The sequence below is a fragment of the Hyperolius riggenbachi genome, chromosome 5 (assembly GCF_040937935.1).
Source record: "Hyperolius riggenbachi isolate aHypRig1 chromosome 5, aHypRig1.pri, whole genome shotgun sequence".
NCBI lineage: Eukaryota > Metazoa > Chordata > Amphibia > Anura > Hyperoliidae > Hyperolius > Hyperolius riggenbachi.
The window spans coordinates 248791006-248809276 of NC_090650.1; the positions used below are offsets into that span (position 1 = coordinate 248791006).

The 18271-nt window shown below is 43.2% G+C and overlaps 1 protein-coding gene across 4 annotated transcripts in view; it reads left to right on the forward strand.

The window, feature by feature from the left end:
- CDH20 (cadherin 20) overlaps positions 1 to 18271 on the forward strand; it is a 556554-nt gene that overhangs the window by 527707 nt on the left and 10576 nt on the right. For all 4 annotated transcript variants that reach the window (XM_068236743.1, XM_068236746.1, XM_068236744.1 and 1 more), the window contains 4 exons: positions 10135 to 10388; positions 11384 to 11520; positions 12915 to 13036; positions 18006 to 18123. In XM_068236743.1, the coding sequence (XP_068092844.1) occupies positions 10135 to 10388; positions 11384 to 11520; positions 12915 to 13036; positions 18006 to 18123 (631 nt within the window). The remainder of the gene's footprint in view (positions 1 to 10134; positions 10389 to 11383; positions 11521 to 12914; positions 13037 to 18005; positions 18124 to 18271) is intronic.

Below are 18271 nucleotides of genomic sequence, written 5' to 3' on the forward strand. Positions count from 1 at the left end.
TGATGTTAAATAAAGAATAATCCATTCTGTTACAACAACTGCAATGAGAAAAACTGTCAGAAAATACAATTTACAATATCAATTCTACTAGCCAACTAGCAGTGGAGTTTAGCTATAGCAAACTTTCACTAAAAGAAACTGAGTGTCTCTTTTACAGTGATCATATTTAAAACAGGATAAGAAAACAGGCAAGAGTACATGCAAGCACAATGAATTATCGGGGGGAGTGATGTCCCTAACAAGGACAGATCTAACCTGCTGTGTTGGTTAGGTTCACAAGCAATACTACTCAGTATGCATAAACCTGTGTCCTTGGATACTCGTATAACAATCAGTTGCTACTGACTGAAGGAGCACTTCTAAAACAAGCAAGGCACCAACTGTCATTTGCCATGTCATTTGCCAGAATGAACTGTGCTGAATGGTTCATATTTGCCAGGGGTGCAGCAATGCCTGAACATTTTTTGTAATAACTACTATTGCCTCCATGAAGACTGCTGTCACATCCAGAAACAACCTTCCCACCAGGATGCCTTTCAGCAGCTTAGGAGTGCTACGCACAATGAAAATAGAGTGCATTCACCACCAATGTAAATCACTCCATTAGTGGTTTAACACTAAAAATGCAAAAACAATATAAACGTGAAAGTATATCAGACCTAGAGAAGAAAACGTATGTGGACAGCAATTCCAGATCAGATATGATACATCCAGAAGGCAGAACAAAATTACCTATAAAAAAATCTGGTATTGCCAAGAGTAAAAACATGACAATTTTTGTTTGCATAAATAAGGGGATCAAAATTAGGCAAATCAAGCACTGGATAAGAAACTAATCCGCTCCATTAAGACATAACTTTTATTTGATAAGACCTTAGATTGACCTAAACTGATATAAACACCTATAACAAATACATGTGTTATACTCTGGACTAATGAGATGTGTGATGAAGTCACTATTCTGATAATGAAGAACACTGAGGGCTTGTTCACACGGCAGGCGTTTCTTTTTTTTTTTTGTTATTTTTTAAGCGCGGGCGATTTTTCAAAATCGCCCTGAAATCACTTACACAATGATTCTCTATGAGATAGTTCATATCTAAGTGGTTCGTTTATGATCCGTTTAGATAAGCGGTGCTTGGGCCATTTTTAAGGCGACTCCGCCTCAATAGAAGATATAGGAAAAACGCAAAATGCTCACAAAACCGCTATGTGGAGCGATTGCATTCGCGTTTTTAAGAATAAATACATTGGGCTTGATTCACAAAAGAGTGCTAACTGTTAGCACGGGCGTTTTTGTGAGAATTTTCGCATTGCGCGCGATCGTGAATTTTCGTGGGAATCGATAACGTTTTCGTGCGCAAACGCAAATTTTTGCGTGAAAACGATATCGATTTTGCTGGTAAATTTGCATTTGCGCGCGAAAACGTTATGGTTTCACGTGAAAATTCACAATCGCGTGCAATGCGAAAATTTGCGCGAAAACGCCCGCGAGTTAGCACTCTTTTGTGAATCAAGCCCATTGTGTAACACTGGTATAAGTGTTTACTGAGTATACTATAACTCGAAGTCAGTTCTTCACCTGGGGCCATACACGTGAGGTCAGAAACATGCGGTACAATAGGATTGTGCAGCCCGGAACACCAGGGGGGCCAGGTAGGAGAGGGAGGGGGAGGGGATTTCGCCGCGGAGGGGGGCTTTGAGGTGCCCCTCCCCCCCCGCAACACCGGCAGGCAGGAGCGATCAGACCCCCCCAGCACATCATCCCCATAGTGGGGGAAAAAGGGGGGCGATCTGATCGCTCTGGATGCACCCTGATCTGTGCTGGGGGCTGTAGAGCCCACCCAGCACAGATCACAAATAACAGCGCTGGTCCTTAAGGGGGGGTAAAAGGTGGGTCCTCAAGTGGTTAAACAGGCTGAGGTCATGCACATAAGATCAGATGGTTGAGGTACAAACAGGGATAAGACAGAGACAGGGTCATTAGACTAGCCGAGGTCAATATCGAATATCAGATGACTATAGTACAGAGGGATGAGACTTTAATCGAAGTGGAGGGCACGCCGGGTCATACACAGAATAACAATCAGTAATAATTACAATATACAATATACAATACTGAACTAACTAAAGTACATATATATCAGCAGTGTATGCAATATATATATATATATATATATATATATATATATATATATATATATATATATATATATATATATATATATATATATATATATATATATAGCTCTGCGGATCACTAGCTAGACTGACTCAGTAGTATAGCAAGGTCCAGCGCTCAGAGAACTGAAAGCTATAACGGAGGACAGCGTGGAACTGACAAACCAAGACTTAACCACTTCACCACTGAGGGGTTTTACCGCTTGAGCACCAGAGCAATTTTCACCTTTCAGCGCTCCTTCCATTCATTCGTCTATAACTTTATCATTACTTATCACAATTAAATGAACTATATCTTGTTTGTTCCGCCACCAATTAGGCTTTCTTTAGGTGGGACATTATGCCAAGAATTATTTTATTCTAAATATGTTTTAATGGAAAATAGGAAAAATGTGGGAAAAAATTCATTATTTTTCAGGTTTTGGCCATTATAGTTTTTAAATAATGCATGCTACTGTAATTAAAACCCATGAAATGTATTTGCCCATTTGTCCTGGTTATAAAACCGTTTAAATGATGTCCCTATCACAATGTTTGGCGCCAATATTTTATTTGGAAATAAAGGTGCATTTTTTCAGTTTTGCGTCCATCCCTAATTACAAGCCCATAGTTTATAAAGTAACAGTGTTGTACCCTCCTGAAATAATTATTTAAAAAGTTCAGTCCCTAAGGTAACTATTTATGTATGTTTTTTAGTTGTAAATTTTTTTTTTTTTTTTTAATTACAAAAAAAAATGGGGAGTGTGGGAGGTAATGAGTAGAGTTGGGCCGAACGGTTCGCCGGCGAACGTGGTTCGCGCGAACTTACGTGGTTCGCGTGCGGGTGCCGCACGCGAACGTTTTGCGGAAGTTCGGTTCGCCCCATAATGCACCTGAGGGTCAACTTTGACCCTCTACATCACAGTCAGCAGGCCCAGTGTAGCCAATTAGGCTACACTAGCCCCTGGAGCCCCACCCCCCCTTATATAAGGCAGGCAGCGGCGGCCATTACGGCCACTCGTGTGCCTGCATTAGAGAGAGTAGGGCGAGCTGCTGTCTGTCTCTAGGGAAAGATTAGTTAGGCTTAGCTTTTCCTGGCTGCATACCTGTTCTGTTCAGTGAGCCCTCATCCCACTGCATACCTGTACTGTGATCCTGCCACTGCATACCTGTTCAGTGATCCTGCCACTGCATACCTGTTCAGTGATCCTGCCAGTGCATACCTGTTCAGTGATCCTGCCACTGCATACCTGTTCAGTGATCCTGCCAGTGCATACCTGTTCAGTGATCCTGCCACTGCATACCTGTTCAGTGATCCTGCCAGTGCATACCTGTTCAGTGATCCTGCCACTGTATACCTGTTCTGTGAACCCGCCACTGTATACCTGTTCTGTTCAGTGGACCCGCCACTGTATACCTGTTTAGTGAGCACGCCACTGCATACCTGTTGTGTTCAGTGAACCTGCCACTGCATACCTGTTCTGTGAACCCGCCACTGTATACCTGTTCTGTTCAGTGGACCCGCCACTGTATACCTGTTCTGTGAACCCGCCACTGTATACCTGTTCTGTTCAGTGGACCCGCCACTGTATACCTGTTTAGTGAACACGCCACTGCATACCTGTTGTGTTCAGTGAACCTGCCACTGCATACCTGTTGTGTTCAGTGAACCTGCCACTGCATACCTGTTCTGTGAACCCGCCACTGTATACCTGTTCTGTTCAGTGGACCCGCCACTGTATACCTATTCAGTGAACCCGCCACTGTATACCTGTTCTGTTCAGTGGACCCGCCACTGTATACCTGTTTAGTGAACACGCCACTGCATACCTGTTGTGTTCAGTGAACCTGCCACTGCATACCTGTTGTGTTCAGTGAACCTGCCACTGCATACCTGTTCTGTGAACCCGCCACTGTATACCTGTTCTGTTCAGTGGACCCGCCACTGTATACCTGTTTAGTGAACACGCCACTGCATACCTGTTGTGTTCAGTGAACCTGCCACTGCATACCTGTTCTGTGAACCCGCCACTGTATACCTGTTCTGTTCAGTGAACCCGCCACTGTATACCTGTACTGTTCAGTGAACCCACCGCATCAGTGCGCATACCTGTGCAGTTAAGTGAACCCACCTACCTACGTGAGTGCACGCAGTGTGATATACCACTCCGTGCATACCCGATATGGACAAAACAGGTAGAGGAAGAGGTAGTGCCAGAGGCAGAGGAAGGCCACCCGGCAGGTCTGCGCGAGGTCGTGTAAATGTAATTTCGTGTGGGCCTGGCCCACAGTACAGTGCTCGGAAGAAGGCACATCCCATCACATCCCAAGATTGTCAGGACGTGGTTGAGTATTTAGCGACACAGAACACCTCATCTTGCTCAGCCACCAGCGCTACTACCGTCTTTCCCCGAATATAAGACACTGTCTTATATTCTTTTTGGGGAGGAAATGTGTGCTAGGGCTTATTTTGGGGGGTGGGAGGGGCTAGACGCTTTGTGTATGGGCAGGTGCAGGTGATTAATCAATGTGCGCCTGGGACGCATCTGCCGGGCGCACATGATGACAGGAAGAGAGCGTCAGCGCAGAGCCGGCCTGGCGTACTGCGTGAAGATCAAAGGGCGCCCTCACAGATCCATTACAATGCCGCTGCCACCGGAGGAATTACCAGGAACGGAGGGGGACGCAGCCACAAGGGAGGTGCGGTAAGAGTCCACGCACCTCCCCATACACACAGCGCCCCCCCAGCTAGGCCTTATTTTCGGGGTAGGCCTTATATTTCAAGCATGCTTGAAATATAAGGGAGGCCTTACTTTCGGGGTAGGTCTTAAATTAGGGGAAAGACGGTACTAGCACCACTTCCGCTGCATTTGACACTTCGCAAGAATTATTTAGTGGTGGTGAAATCACTGATGCACAGCCATTGTTGTTACAGCCAGATGAATTTTCACCAGCTCATATGTCTGCGTTACGCGGCAACACTATGGATGTAAGGTGTAAGGAGGATGAAGGACCTACACGTTTGGATTTTTCTGAGGCAAGCGAAGCTGGGCAGGATGGTTACGATGATGACGATGATAGGGATCCTCTGTATGTTCCCAATAGAGGAGATGAAGAGGGGGACAGTTCAGAGGGGGAGTCAGAGAGTAGTAGGAGGAGAGAAGTTGCTGAAAGAAGCAGTGTCCGGCACCATGTATCGCCACCTATGTACAGCCAGCCAACTTGCCCTTCAGCATCAGCTGCTGAGGTCCCCATAGTGCCCACATCCCAGGGTGGCTCAGCGGTGTGGAAATTTTTTTATGTGTGTGCCTCAGATCGGACCAAAGCCATCTGTTCGCTCTGCCAACAAAAATTGAGCCGTGGAAAGGCCAACACTCACGTAGGGACAAGTGCCTTACGAAGGCACCTGCAGAAAAGGCACAAACAGCAATGGGATGGCCACCTGAGCAAAAGCAGCAGCAGCACACAAAAGAAAAGTCACCCTCCTTCTCCTCTTCCTCCTTCAGGTGCATCATCTGCTTATGCCGCTTTCTCCCTTGCACCTTCACAGGCACCCTCCTCCACTCCGCCTCTGCCCTTGAGCGGTTCCTGCTCCTCTGCCCACAGCAGCAGTCAGGTGTCCGTGAAGGAAATGTTTGAGCGGAAGAAGCCACTTTTGGCCAGTCACCCCCTTGCCCGGCGTCTGACAGCTGGCGTGGCTGAACTCTTACCTCGCCAGCTGTTACCATACCGGCTGGTGGACTCTGAGGCCTTCCGTAAATTTGTGGCCATCGAACACCACAGTGGAAGATGCCAGGCCGCACTTATTTTTCGAGAAAGGCCATACCCCAACTGCACCGTGAAGTTGAGAGGCAAGTGGTGTCATCTCTTGCGAAGAGCGTTGGGTCAAGGGTACACCTGACCACGGATGCCTGGTCTGCCAAGCACGGGCAGGGCCGCTACATTACCTACACAGCCCATTGGGTGAACCTGGTGGTGAACCATGGCAAGCAGGGCGCAGCGGACCAAATTGTGACACCTCCACGGCTTGCAGGCAGGCCTCCTGCCACCTCCTCTCCTCCTGCTACATGCTCTTCGCTGTCCTCCTCCTCCTTGGCTGAGTGGCAGTTCTCCTCTCCAGCTACACAGCCCCAGCTCCGCAGGGCCTATGCTGCATGCCAGGTACGACGGTGTCACGCCATCTTAGACATGGCTTGTCTCAAAGCGGAGAGTCACACTGGAGCAGCTCTCCTGGCTGCTCTTAAGAAACAGGTGGATGAGTGGCTGACCCCGTACCACCTGGAGATAGGCAACGTGGTGTGCGACAACGGCAGCAATCTGCTTGCCGCTTTGCATATGGGGAAGCTGACACACATACCCTGCATGGCACATGTCATGAATCTAGTTGTTCAAAGATTTGTGGCAAAGTACCCTGGCTTAGCGGATGTCCTGAAGCAGGCCAGGAAGTTCTGTGGGCATTTGAGGCGGTCTTACACAGCCATGGCACGATTTGCAGAAATTCAGCGGAAAAACAACATGCCGGTGAGACGCCTCATTTGCGATAGCCCCACTCGCTGGAATTCGACCCTGCTCATGTTCTCCCGCCTGCTAGAACAGAAGAAAGCCGTCACCCAGTACCTCTACAACTGGAGTAGAACGAAACAGTCTGGGAAGATGGGGATGTTCTGGCCCGACAACTGGACACTGATGAAAAATGCATGCAGGCTCATGCGGCCGTTTGAGGAGGTGACCAACCTGGTGAGCCGCAGTGAGGGCACCATCAGCGACTTAATTCCCTACGCTTACTTCTTGGAGCGTGCTGTGCGTAGAGTGGCGGATGAAGCTGCGAATGAGCGTGACCAGGAACCGTTACGGCAGGAACAGGCATGGGACCAATTTTCATCAGACCCAGCTGTTTCCTCAACACCTGCGGCAGCACAGAGGGGGGAGGAGGAGGAAGAAGAGAGGTCGTGTGCAGAAGACGAGTCAGACTCAGAGGATGATGAGCAAGGTGTTTCTTTGGGGGAGGAGGAGGAGGAGGGGACAGCGGCAGGAGAACCACCGCAGCAGGCGTCGCAGGGAGCTTGTGCTGCTCAACCTTCCCGTGGTATTGTTCGCGGCTGGGGGGAGGAGGTTGACTTACGTGACGTCACTGAGGAAGAGCAAGAGGAGATGGAGGGTACTGGGTGGCCACACTACTAGACCCTCGGTACAGGCACAAAGTGGCGGACCTGTTACCAACTCACCGGAAGGTGGAAAGGATGCAGCACATGCAGAACCAGCTGTCAACTATGCTTTACAATGCCTTTAAGGGTGATGTGACAGCAGAACGCCAGCAAGGTACCACTGCCACTAATCCTCCTCCCGTGTCCACGCAGTCAAAGACAGGATGCTCCAGCGATCTCATGGTGATGTCGGACATGCGGACGTTCTTTAGTCCAACGCCTCGCCGTAGCCCTTCCGGATCCACCCTCCACCAACGCCTCGACCGGCAGGTAGCCGACTACCTGGCCTTAAGTGTGGATGTAGACACTGCTGTGAACAGCGATGAGGAACCCTTGAACTACTGGGTGCGCAGGCTTGACCTGTGGCCAGAGCTGTCCCAATTTGCCATCCAACTTCTCTCCTGCCCTGCCGCAAGCGTCCTCTCAGAAAGGACCTTCAGCGCAGCTGGAGGCATTGTCACAGAGAAGAGAAGTCGCCTAAGTCACAAAAGTGTTAAGTACCTCACCTTTATCAAAATGAATGAGGCATGGATCCCGGAGGGCTGCTGCCCGCCCCAAGACTAAGTCAGTCCCCGCACACACAGCATCTCTGCCTGCACGCCGTGTGACTGGCTGCCTGGCCTGCCCCAAGAAGACTAAGTCGCTCCCAGTCCCTCCACACAGCATGTCTGCCTGCAGGCCGCTTCACTACCTTCTCCGCCACCACCAACAGGGTCCGGGACTCCAGGCGGATTGCTGAATTTTTTAGGCCGCTGCTAGCAGCGGCCGCTGTAATAATTTTTTGGGTGCGTGTACATGACTGCCTAATTTTTCTGGCTGCACTGCGGGCAGCTGCAACAACAAAAGAAAAGGCATGTACATGCGCCCATTCCCCTTCGTGATCATTACCTTGCCGTGGTGAAGGGGCTTGCGTATCACAATGAAGCAATGACCGGCGCCTAGATGAGTGTCTCGGGGGGCACACAAAAGATAATAAGGTCGTTGCTTCATTGTGGTCAGACCAAATTTGATCAGCTGGACAGTCACTGTTCTGTCATTCAGCTACATCAGCCAGGCCGGCGACCATATGGGCTGTAAAGCCACCAAAACCTGCACTCTCGCCATGGTGCGCACCAGTCCAGCACGGCCGTCACTACACAAACAGCTGTTTGCGGTGCGTTACACGGTGAGTTTGGTGTATCAGTGTGAAGCAGTACCTTAATTACACTACCTGATTGATGTATACACATGCAAGATGTTTTAAAGCACTTTAGGCCTGTCATTTAGCATTCAATGTGATTTCTGCCCTTAAAACGCTGCTTTGCGTCAAATCCAGATTTTTCCCGGGGACTTTTGGCATCTATCCCACTCCGCCATGCCCCCCTCCAGGTGTTAGACTCCTTGAAACATCTTTTCCATCACTTTTGTGGCCAGCATAATTTTTTTTTTTCAAAGTTCGCATCCCCATTGAAGTCTATTGCGGTTCGCGAACTTTAACGCGAACCGAACGTTCCGCGAAAGTTCGCGAACCCGGTTCGCGAACCTAAAATCGGAGGTTCGGCCCAACTCTAGTAATGAGTTAATTTTTTGTGTATAAGTAATGCATTTGTATGTGAAAAATGTTTTAGGGTGTAATTTTACTATTTGGCCACAAGATGGCAACAGTAACTTTTTGTTTAATGCGACCTCCAAGCGTCCTTCCGGACGCTTGGAGGAAGTACTAGGAGGCTGGGAACGTTTTTTCTTTCACAATGATCGCGCTGCTTAGCGGAGAAGCAGCGGATCATTGTGGGGCTTAGATCAATGAACGGGAATTGATTTTCCCGTTCATTGATCTCCAGGCCGCGCTAGAGCGAGCGGGAGCGCGGGCAGTGGCGGGAGCGCGGAAAGTACGAACTTCTCCGTCCATGGGGGTGAAAGGATGGAAAAAGGGATGGAGAAATTCGTATGGGTGGGGGTAAACTGGTTAAATACACAGTGAAGTGCAAGCATGGCCCTGAACTTCCAGCTAATCAAAATCCCCCTCAGAATCAGCTGACCACTGTGTCTGCTGACCAGCCTCACACCCGTCTCCTCATCCTATAAAGGCTGTCACGGGCTGTGCGCGCTCGCCCAGGGTCTTGGGTGGAAGAGCGGCGCTGGCTCACGGCCACAGGGGAGCCGGGGATGCTGCCAGACAAGGCAGAAATACGCGGCTGCCCGGAGCTGCCGGCAGCCGCGTCCGTGAGTATTGTGACACATTGTATTTATTCTTTTCCGGATCAAAGAGTTCACTTCCTGACTTGCGTCAGGGAGTGAATTACCAAAACGCTTTGGAAAAATGCGTCGCAATCCGCTAATCACAAAAGAGAATTGCCCACCCAAGCGCCGTTAAATGGAAAGAAAAAACTCCTCAAAATAAGCCCACAGCAGATGGACACGCAAGCCGAACGCAATGTGAACAAGGCCTAAACGCACTCCCTATATAAATAATGCAATTCAATATCTAACTGCACCCCCTATATCAGGTTAATCATTCATTACAACAATAAAACTAAAATAAAGATGATGTTGTAATGGCCTGGGACTGATTTAGAATTAGTTCCTGATCTAGCCCTTGATTATTTCCTTGAGCAACAAGCTAAAAAATAAAATTTGTCAAATGTGGTCATTAAAATTTAGAAAGATTCACTTAATAAATTAAAATTCATCAACAATATGTTTTATATTATTACTAGACAATTGTATTTCAAAATACTGTATTTATACTAAGAATTTCAAGATATAATACTCACAATGCAATTTTTTTCAGCCCCTAGATTTTGAAAGCAAGAAAAGCTATACTTTAAAAATCGAGGGTTCAAATCCTCACATAGAAGTACGTTTTTTTAACTTGGGACCATTTCGTGATACCACAACAGTGCATATTAGTATAGAAGATGTTGATGAACCACCAGTTTTTGAAGCAAGCCATTATTTTGTAGAAGTCTCTGAAAATGTTGATATTGGGACAACAATACAAATAGTTGCAGCAAAGGACCCTGATGCAACCAACAACTCGGTCAGGTGGGTTACTAAGTGCATTCTTGATTTATTACGTTGTTTGTTTAGTCATTCTATTTGCATGTTAACATTATTAGTATGAAGTGCTTTAATCGATCTCTCTGTGTTCTTTGTTAGAATTGGGTTATTTAACAAAAAGTGCCCCTACAGGAGGACCTTAATGAGGATTACATATTAGTATCTCTGACAAACAAAGTTAAAAATTCATATAAAAATGTTATTCACATAAAGCTTAAAAAAGATACAAAACAGACATTTAAAAAAAGGACCACAGAGTCCAATATACAAAGACCACTTTCTTTTTTTGTACAATCATACTTATTAATATTAATTGCTTACGGTCCAAGACAATAGACAACCAGGCTGGGCATTTATACAATATAAGTTTAAGTAAAAAACAGTGTTGAAAGGATGGGTAGGTGCAGCATAAGTGACCGGTGTGGTATGGCGGGCAGGAGTGCTGTTAGTAATATATGTGTTTTCTCATGCCCATAGAATTCAATGCATTTATGTGAAAATGTGTTTTCTCATATGCAAAAATCTGTTTTTTCATGCCCATAGACCTCAATGAAATTGGTGCGAAAATGTGTTTTCTCAATCCCATAGATGTCAGTGCATTTGTACGTAAATGCAAAAATGTGTTTTCTCATGCACATTAGTGGATTCTTTTGAATGTAATTTTGCATAACTTGACAAAATGATGCCAAGTTATGTGAAAAATATGTAAAATAAAGGTTGCCCTTGAAATCCTCATATGGTCAGAATCTTAATTACGGAAATTATATAAAAATTCACAAAGGAGAAAATGACCCATTGCAATTAACATTACTGAGTGATGAGCTATTCTTTGAAATAACTAGGAACTGAAATCATAGCCACTGTAGTCTTTATGAGCATTGTTAGATTTGTAATCATATATTTTATTGCACATTTTACCTAGTAAATTAGTTAACTACATTTCACAAATGACTAAGTACATGGGATGATATTCTTTGCAGGTACTCCATTGACAGGAATAGCGACCCTGGGAGATATTTTTATGTTGACATTACTACGGGAGCACTGATGACAGCAAGGCCTTTGGACAGAGAAGATGTGTCATGGCATAACATCACTATTTTAGCAATGGAGATGAGTAAGTAAAATACAGACACCCCTACTATTATTATTATTTTGGATTTATATTTCACCAGTATATTCCACACAATAGAGAATACAAAATACAGACAGTTACAAGACAATGGGTTACAGATAAAAGACCAGCATGCTACATGGAGGTGAAAATTTGTAACTACTTTGCACAGGAGTAAAAGATAAGGCTATGTTCACACCGAGGTGTTTTGCATTCCCTGCAAAAACAGGGTCACAACTGAGGGTAAGGTCATATTGTGTGTTATGTATGCAGTATGACACATAAAATGAAGCACACAGTACATACAATGTATGATTCACTGCAACTTTTAATGCCCACATTAAGCAGTACAGCACTGCATACATCACAATATGACAACATATCTGGTCACACTGCACTGCTAATGCATAGTTACATAGTTGTTTGGGTAAAAAAAAAACACATACGTCCATCGAGTTCAACCAGAAAATAAGTACAACACCAGCCTGCTCCCTCTCAGTTCCCTGTTTATCCATAGGAATGCATGAATGTGAACATACAATTAAAATAAAATTGCACCGTGTTAGCAATGCGATTGTCTGATGCAATGCACCGCAACGCCCCCAGTGTAAGTATCCAATACTTTGGATGATCATTCTTAAATCTTCAGGCATGTGCAGGATACATTGCACATGCAATAGTTATATTCATCTAGATATGTATTTGCTTTGTTTTGTTTTTTTAACTAGAGTAAAATCAGCTAGGACAACTGTAGCCATGTTAGCTCCCTGATGTCAGTCTGAAAACATTTTCTAACAGCTCCTGGATGTGCATAAAAGTAACAAAAAAATGAGCTCCATTCTGACTGAGCTCTGTAAATAAAATAATTGCTATGAATAGACAAGGCTTAGGATATGTAAAATGTAACTAGTGATCTTGCAGTTGACCATTTTCAGTTTTCCTGAGGACTCTCTGCTGTGATTGTCAGCTTCAGACAAAGTTAGAAAAAAAAAAACATCCCTACTGACAGTCTAGAATAGCAATGATGTAGGTTGGCATCATCCAGCCTGGGTACAACTTGCAGTTGAAGTGCACACTTTAAGCTTTAATTCAGTGGGGTGAACAAAACAATTGCATAAAAATGTGAGGCAATGAAAACATTTTGTTAACACAATTCCTTCATTTCATTTGCTAAAAATTCCTCCGAGGAGTGTATAAAGGACCAAAAAAAAAATCTATTCTGCATATCTCTAGTATTGGAAGTGAGAAGAAATTTTTCCCAGGTGGAAAACAGACACCAGTAAAATTCTGAAAGAGGTCCTAACCGCCCCTCATTTTATTCAAAAGTAAAAAAAAAAAAAACAATTTTAAGCAGAATTAGGAGGACACTTTTACAGTTCTACTTTGTCTTCTTTCAGACAATCCAGTACAGATTGGAAGTGTTCCAGTTACGATAAAAGTGCTAGATGTCAATGACAATGCTCCCGTGTTTACCAAGTTCTATGAAACTTTTATGTGTGAAAAAGCAAAAGCTGGGCAGGTAAGACATGTCAATTTTTATCTTCTGTCTTTGTAACTGCAAAAAAAAAAACTAAAGATGTAATTGGGAATTACATTTTCTAAGGGTTTGTACACACATAAAATCAATTTCCTCTGGCATGGATCCATACCCAATCCCACAGGTGACATTGCTCATGGCCAGTGATCGGCTAAATCTTTACACCCTCTGATTGCTGGCTGAGGGATTGTGGGACTCTGGTGCTGGATTCTCTGCAGAGGAGGTCAATGTCAGTCGCCTCAGCTGAGTTTCATCTAGCCTGTGTACAAAACCTTAACCTACTTAGACCTACGTAAAAAAAAATATCACAACCAGGCAAAATATCACTATCAGCAGCCTACAAGTCCCTCCTTGGTAGCCTCCAATGATGGCCAAGAAAAGTGGTGCAGGGAAGCAGGTGTGGCTATAGCTTTCTGCCTTGGCCCATGCTGCAGTCTTTATTCTTCCACCTGCCTTACTCCTGCCAAATGCTGAATGTAAGGGGGACCATCAAAATAATCCTGGGGTGGCACCATCACTTGCAGTAAAGCCCTGACTTCCTATGGCAAGAATAAACTTTAACACATTAGTGCTACCTTAATGGCAACATTGAAGAAGCAAAATGGGACAATAATGGCAATAATTGTTGTAATTACTTGATTTTAAAAGTATAGAGGTGTTCTTTAGTATCTATAGAACAAGGTAATATGTTAAATGACAACCATAAAGCTTTTTGATCACATTTGCCCATATTTACCTATACTGTTACAGTAACTTGCTGTTTAATGTTTACAGCAGTTCTGTATTCATTAAAATGACAAGAAGGTGCTATATGCGTATTATGTAAAACATAATCACATCCTCCAGCTAACATCATTAGTGCTATAACCCATAAACTCCGACAGGCTTCAGATATAACCTATTTACAAATTACGAATAGTAACTGGAATGTAATGCTGTATTTTACAAAGTTGTAGTACAAATCTGTAGAGGTGCTACATTGAGGATCTCAGAATATAAAGGGATGTGTTAGACAACAGTACTGAAAAGGAAACATGAGAGCCAATTAAAACTGGTTATATAATCCAATAATTGGTCTATAATTAATTGTATTTACATACAAAATACATTAGCACTATTGGAAATGTGCTGGCAGTCATGGCAACTGCAGTACCTATACAGCTCAACACACACCATACAATCTTGGTTGTTCAATCTTACCACTTTCATGTAGTATAAAAGCTTATCCCATCAATCATTCAAGGTATTTTCAATCTGTTGGCCCTTATACTACATAGATTTGGTAAATTTGTACAACCAAGATTGTATGGTGTGTGTTGAGCTTTAGAAGTGCTTGACGTAGATTTAAATTAAACTTTGCAAAATAATTACCACGTATATTTGAAAATCTGCAAGTTTGCCTGCTGGCCTCTCCTGTCCAAGGATCTTGTAGAGGCTGGTACTAATGTGCCTTTTGCCACACACTCTGCAGATGAGGATATCCAATATATACAGTACAATGTTTGACTAACCTAGAGATGCTATAATAATGATAATGCTACTATAATATAATTAGACATTTAGTGATCCACCCCTTTAGCTGATTTACCATAAACCGCTTTAATAAATGCTGAAAGCAAAGCAACAAAGCAACACAATTAGCTTGGCTATTAATACCTGACCAATGTACAGGTAAAAACTTATGATATAATGAATTGTGTGTGTAGTACGGATAATTAATAGAACATTAGTAACAAAGAAAATAACCTCTTATTTTTATTTTCAGTTATATAGATTTTTTTTAATAACATTGCATCATTCTGTCATATTTGCAGTTCACCAACCACACTCTGTATTTAAATTATAAAACAGAGCAGAGACAATGCCCCTTTGAACTTTCCTGCAGTAAAACCTTACCTCAACCCGTCTCTCGCTTTCTCTTATGTGCTTCAGAAAACAGGACTGTCTTCGACCCAAGCAAGGTGGAAGAGCTCAGAGAAGCTCTTTTACATAGATAACAGCTGGAGTTTCTTAACTCTTCCTGTACTAGAAAACAATATGAGACTTTTATTTGCTAATAATATTCTATTTCTTAGCTGTACTATACATACAATTCAATATCTCATACGTTTATTTTTGTTTCAGGTTTGCTTTAAGTTCTTTTACTGAAGAATCCTCAGAAGCCTGTACAGTAATTTAATTTGGAGGTCTCTAAATGCATTCATACATGGAGTACATACAGTATGTACTTGCCAGTTGGGCGCAGGGGACCAAAATTACACTTTAAAACCTTCTGTGCTGCTATAAGCATAATAACATTACGTCTATGCAATATGGGTAGAGAGAGAAAGCCCATAATACAGCACCACTCAAGATATATTCAAAAATGTAACAATTTATTTCACATAATATTAATTGACATAATGGTAGATTCAAGTATGAATAAAAACAGTTAAAAAAGACCTCATAGTCTTAGATGACCAGCTGCAATAATTCATGTATTCAATGCATATGCTGATAATACACACATATGTAGCAAAAAATCTATTAATAAATAGCAAAGATAAACCAAGCTGGTGGGCAACAATTAAGAGCCCACCAGTGGTAGAACCCGGGTTCAGTAAGTATAAAGTGCTTAGTGATAATAATTACGTGCATAAATATATAACTGTGCAATGATGATACAAAAAACAAACTGCATAAAACAACTGTAACAACATGAGCAGCCTAATAGGTAAAGTGCATATGAGCAATGAGTGAGAAGTGAAAAAAGAGAAGGATACTTAGCCCAGGATACTAGTAATAAAAGCAGCTGGAAAAGACTGGGATCCCCTCAGACATTCCACCAGGTTCGCGGGCGTCACCCCGCTTTGACAGGAGGAGTGTCCTCTCCATATATTTATGCACGTAATTATTATCACTAAGCACTTTATACTTACTGAACCCGGGTTCTACCACTGGTGGGCTCTTAATTGTTGCCCACCAGCTTGGTTTATCTTTGCTATTTATTAATAGATTTTTTGCTACATATGTGTGTATTATCAGCATATGCATTGAATACATGAATTATTGCAGCTGGTCATCTAAGACTATGAGGTCTTTTTTAACTGTTTTTATTCATACTTGAATCTCCCATTATGTCAATTAATATTATGTGAAATAAATTGTTACATTTTTGAATATATCTTGAGTGGTGCTGTATTATGGGCTTTCTCTCTCTACCCATATTGCTTCTATAGTTGGGCCCTTAGCACGCTCTCATGTTTTGTTAGTGTTGCGGACGCATTGCTTTGCCAACATTACGTCTATGGCAGCACCCAGGTCAGACACAGAGAGGCAGTGAGTGCGCACCTAAATGACCTGCGCCGTCATTCATGAGTTCTTCAATAAATCTATGATACTCAACATTTAAAGAGACACTGAGCAGAAGCCGTGGGTATGCATATAAACTTACCCATGGCTATTTAGCAAAGAGGGGACATTCACCAGGCCCTTCAGTAATTGCTCCTGCTGCCTGGGTGGCCACGATAAATTACATTGAAAGAAGCAACACTGAACCAAAGTTGCTCTGTCCTACGGAAGAGGAAGCCTGCGTGTCGTCTCTGCACATGCGCAGGCTTCCCGGCTGCTTCCTCCCCTCTGCTTGTGAACCGCATATTGGTGCATGGCAGAGGGAGGGGGAAGAAGCCAGGAAGCCTGCACATGTGCAGAGACGACACGCAGGCTTCCTGTTCCGGAGGACAGCGCAACTTTGGTTCAGTGTCGCTTTTTTTAATGTAATTTATAGCGGCCACCCACACAGCAGGATCGCTTACTGAAGGTGCTGGTGAGTGTCCCCTCTACTATATATTCATTAGCATACCCACAGATTCTGCTCAGGGTCCCTTTAAAATAATGTGTTTTACCAGTAATAAGCCCAGGCAAAAGATAAGGCACTACCTCCAGAAGTTTCAAAGGCTGATACACACTAGCCAATATTTACTCCCAATTAATAAGCAATCCAATAAAAATAATCCATTGATTGGAAGTAAATTGTCCTGCAGAGTAATTGCACATATGTGATACACAATTGAGTAATCAGCAATGCTGGTAATCTTAATTAGTCTTTCACATGTGCAAACAACTGATCAGTGTTTTTAGCATCCTGCAGGAGCATTCTAGAAACAAAGGAACATTAGAAAGAGCCATCAATTATACTCAAATAATCAATTGCTCAAAAGATTGCCAATGGGTCAGTTGGTGCATACCAACCCCAACACTCTGGAATGATAATAAACAATGCAAATGAAAAGGGAAGAAAATACTTCTCTGAAAGCAAAAACGTCACTATTATATACTGTATGCATAAGAATGGGGATTTAGACAATTACAAATGTCCTTTTAGTGACCATCCTTGACAAGTGTACTTTAATACAAAACCACTCTACACTACACTACACTGTAGCCTCAGTCCATCCCTGTTAGATGATATGGCCAGCAGCTTTTGCAGAGTCCAGTAACTTCAACATTAAAAGCAGTCCAAAACCAAGTGGAGAGTTCAGAGGGAACAATATGTGTAATCTGAATCGGTGTGACTGGAATTTAATGATGTCTACCAGCAGGGGAGAGACATTTAGGATCCCAGATATTATACAGTTCCTTTAACAAAATGAAGCCTTTTTATTCTGTTAGAACTCCCGGATTTCTGTTCCTACTCTGTTCTAACCATTCAAGTATCTGCAGTACAATAAATGATTCATGGACATCTTCAAACATGAAGCAGTAATTGAGTTGTTTAAATTTGATGCGCAGATTTTAATATGACCTTCCTATGTGTTACTGAAATGTGAAATTGACAGTTAATTTACTAGCGAACCGTGACTGTCCTTTCCATGTTTTATACTTCAAACTGCTTAAGCTTCTGGAACAAAGACGTTTAATAGAATACTAATATCAGTTATCTCATTTGTCTCATTCTTTATGTATCTGGCAGCTAATTCAGACTGTAAGCGCAATAGACCAAGATGATCCACAAGAGGGTCAGCATATATCCTACATCCTGCCTCCTGAAGCAGCTAACAACCCAAACTTTACGTTGAGGGATAACCAAGGTAATCTATAGAGCACATCTTAAATAGAAATATTCTTTGTATTCAGCATTAAATATATTAAAGTTAGTGGTGAGTAAAAGGAAAGAATTTCGCTTCTCTCATAGCTTCTGAATTTATACAGATAATTTGTTCTACAAGAAAAAATGTT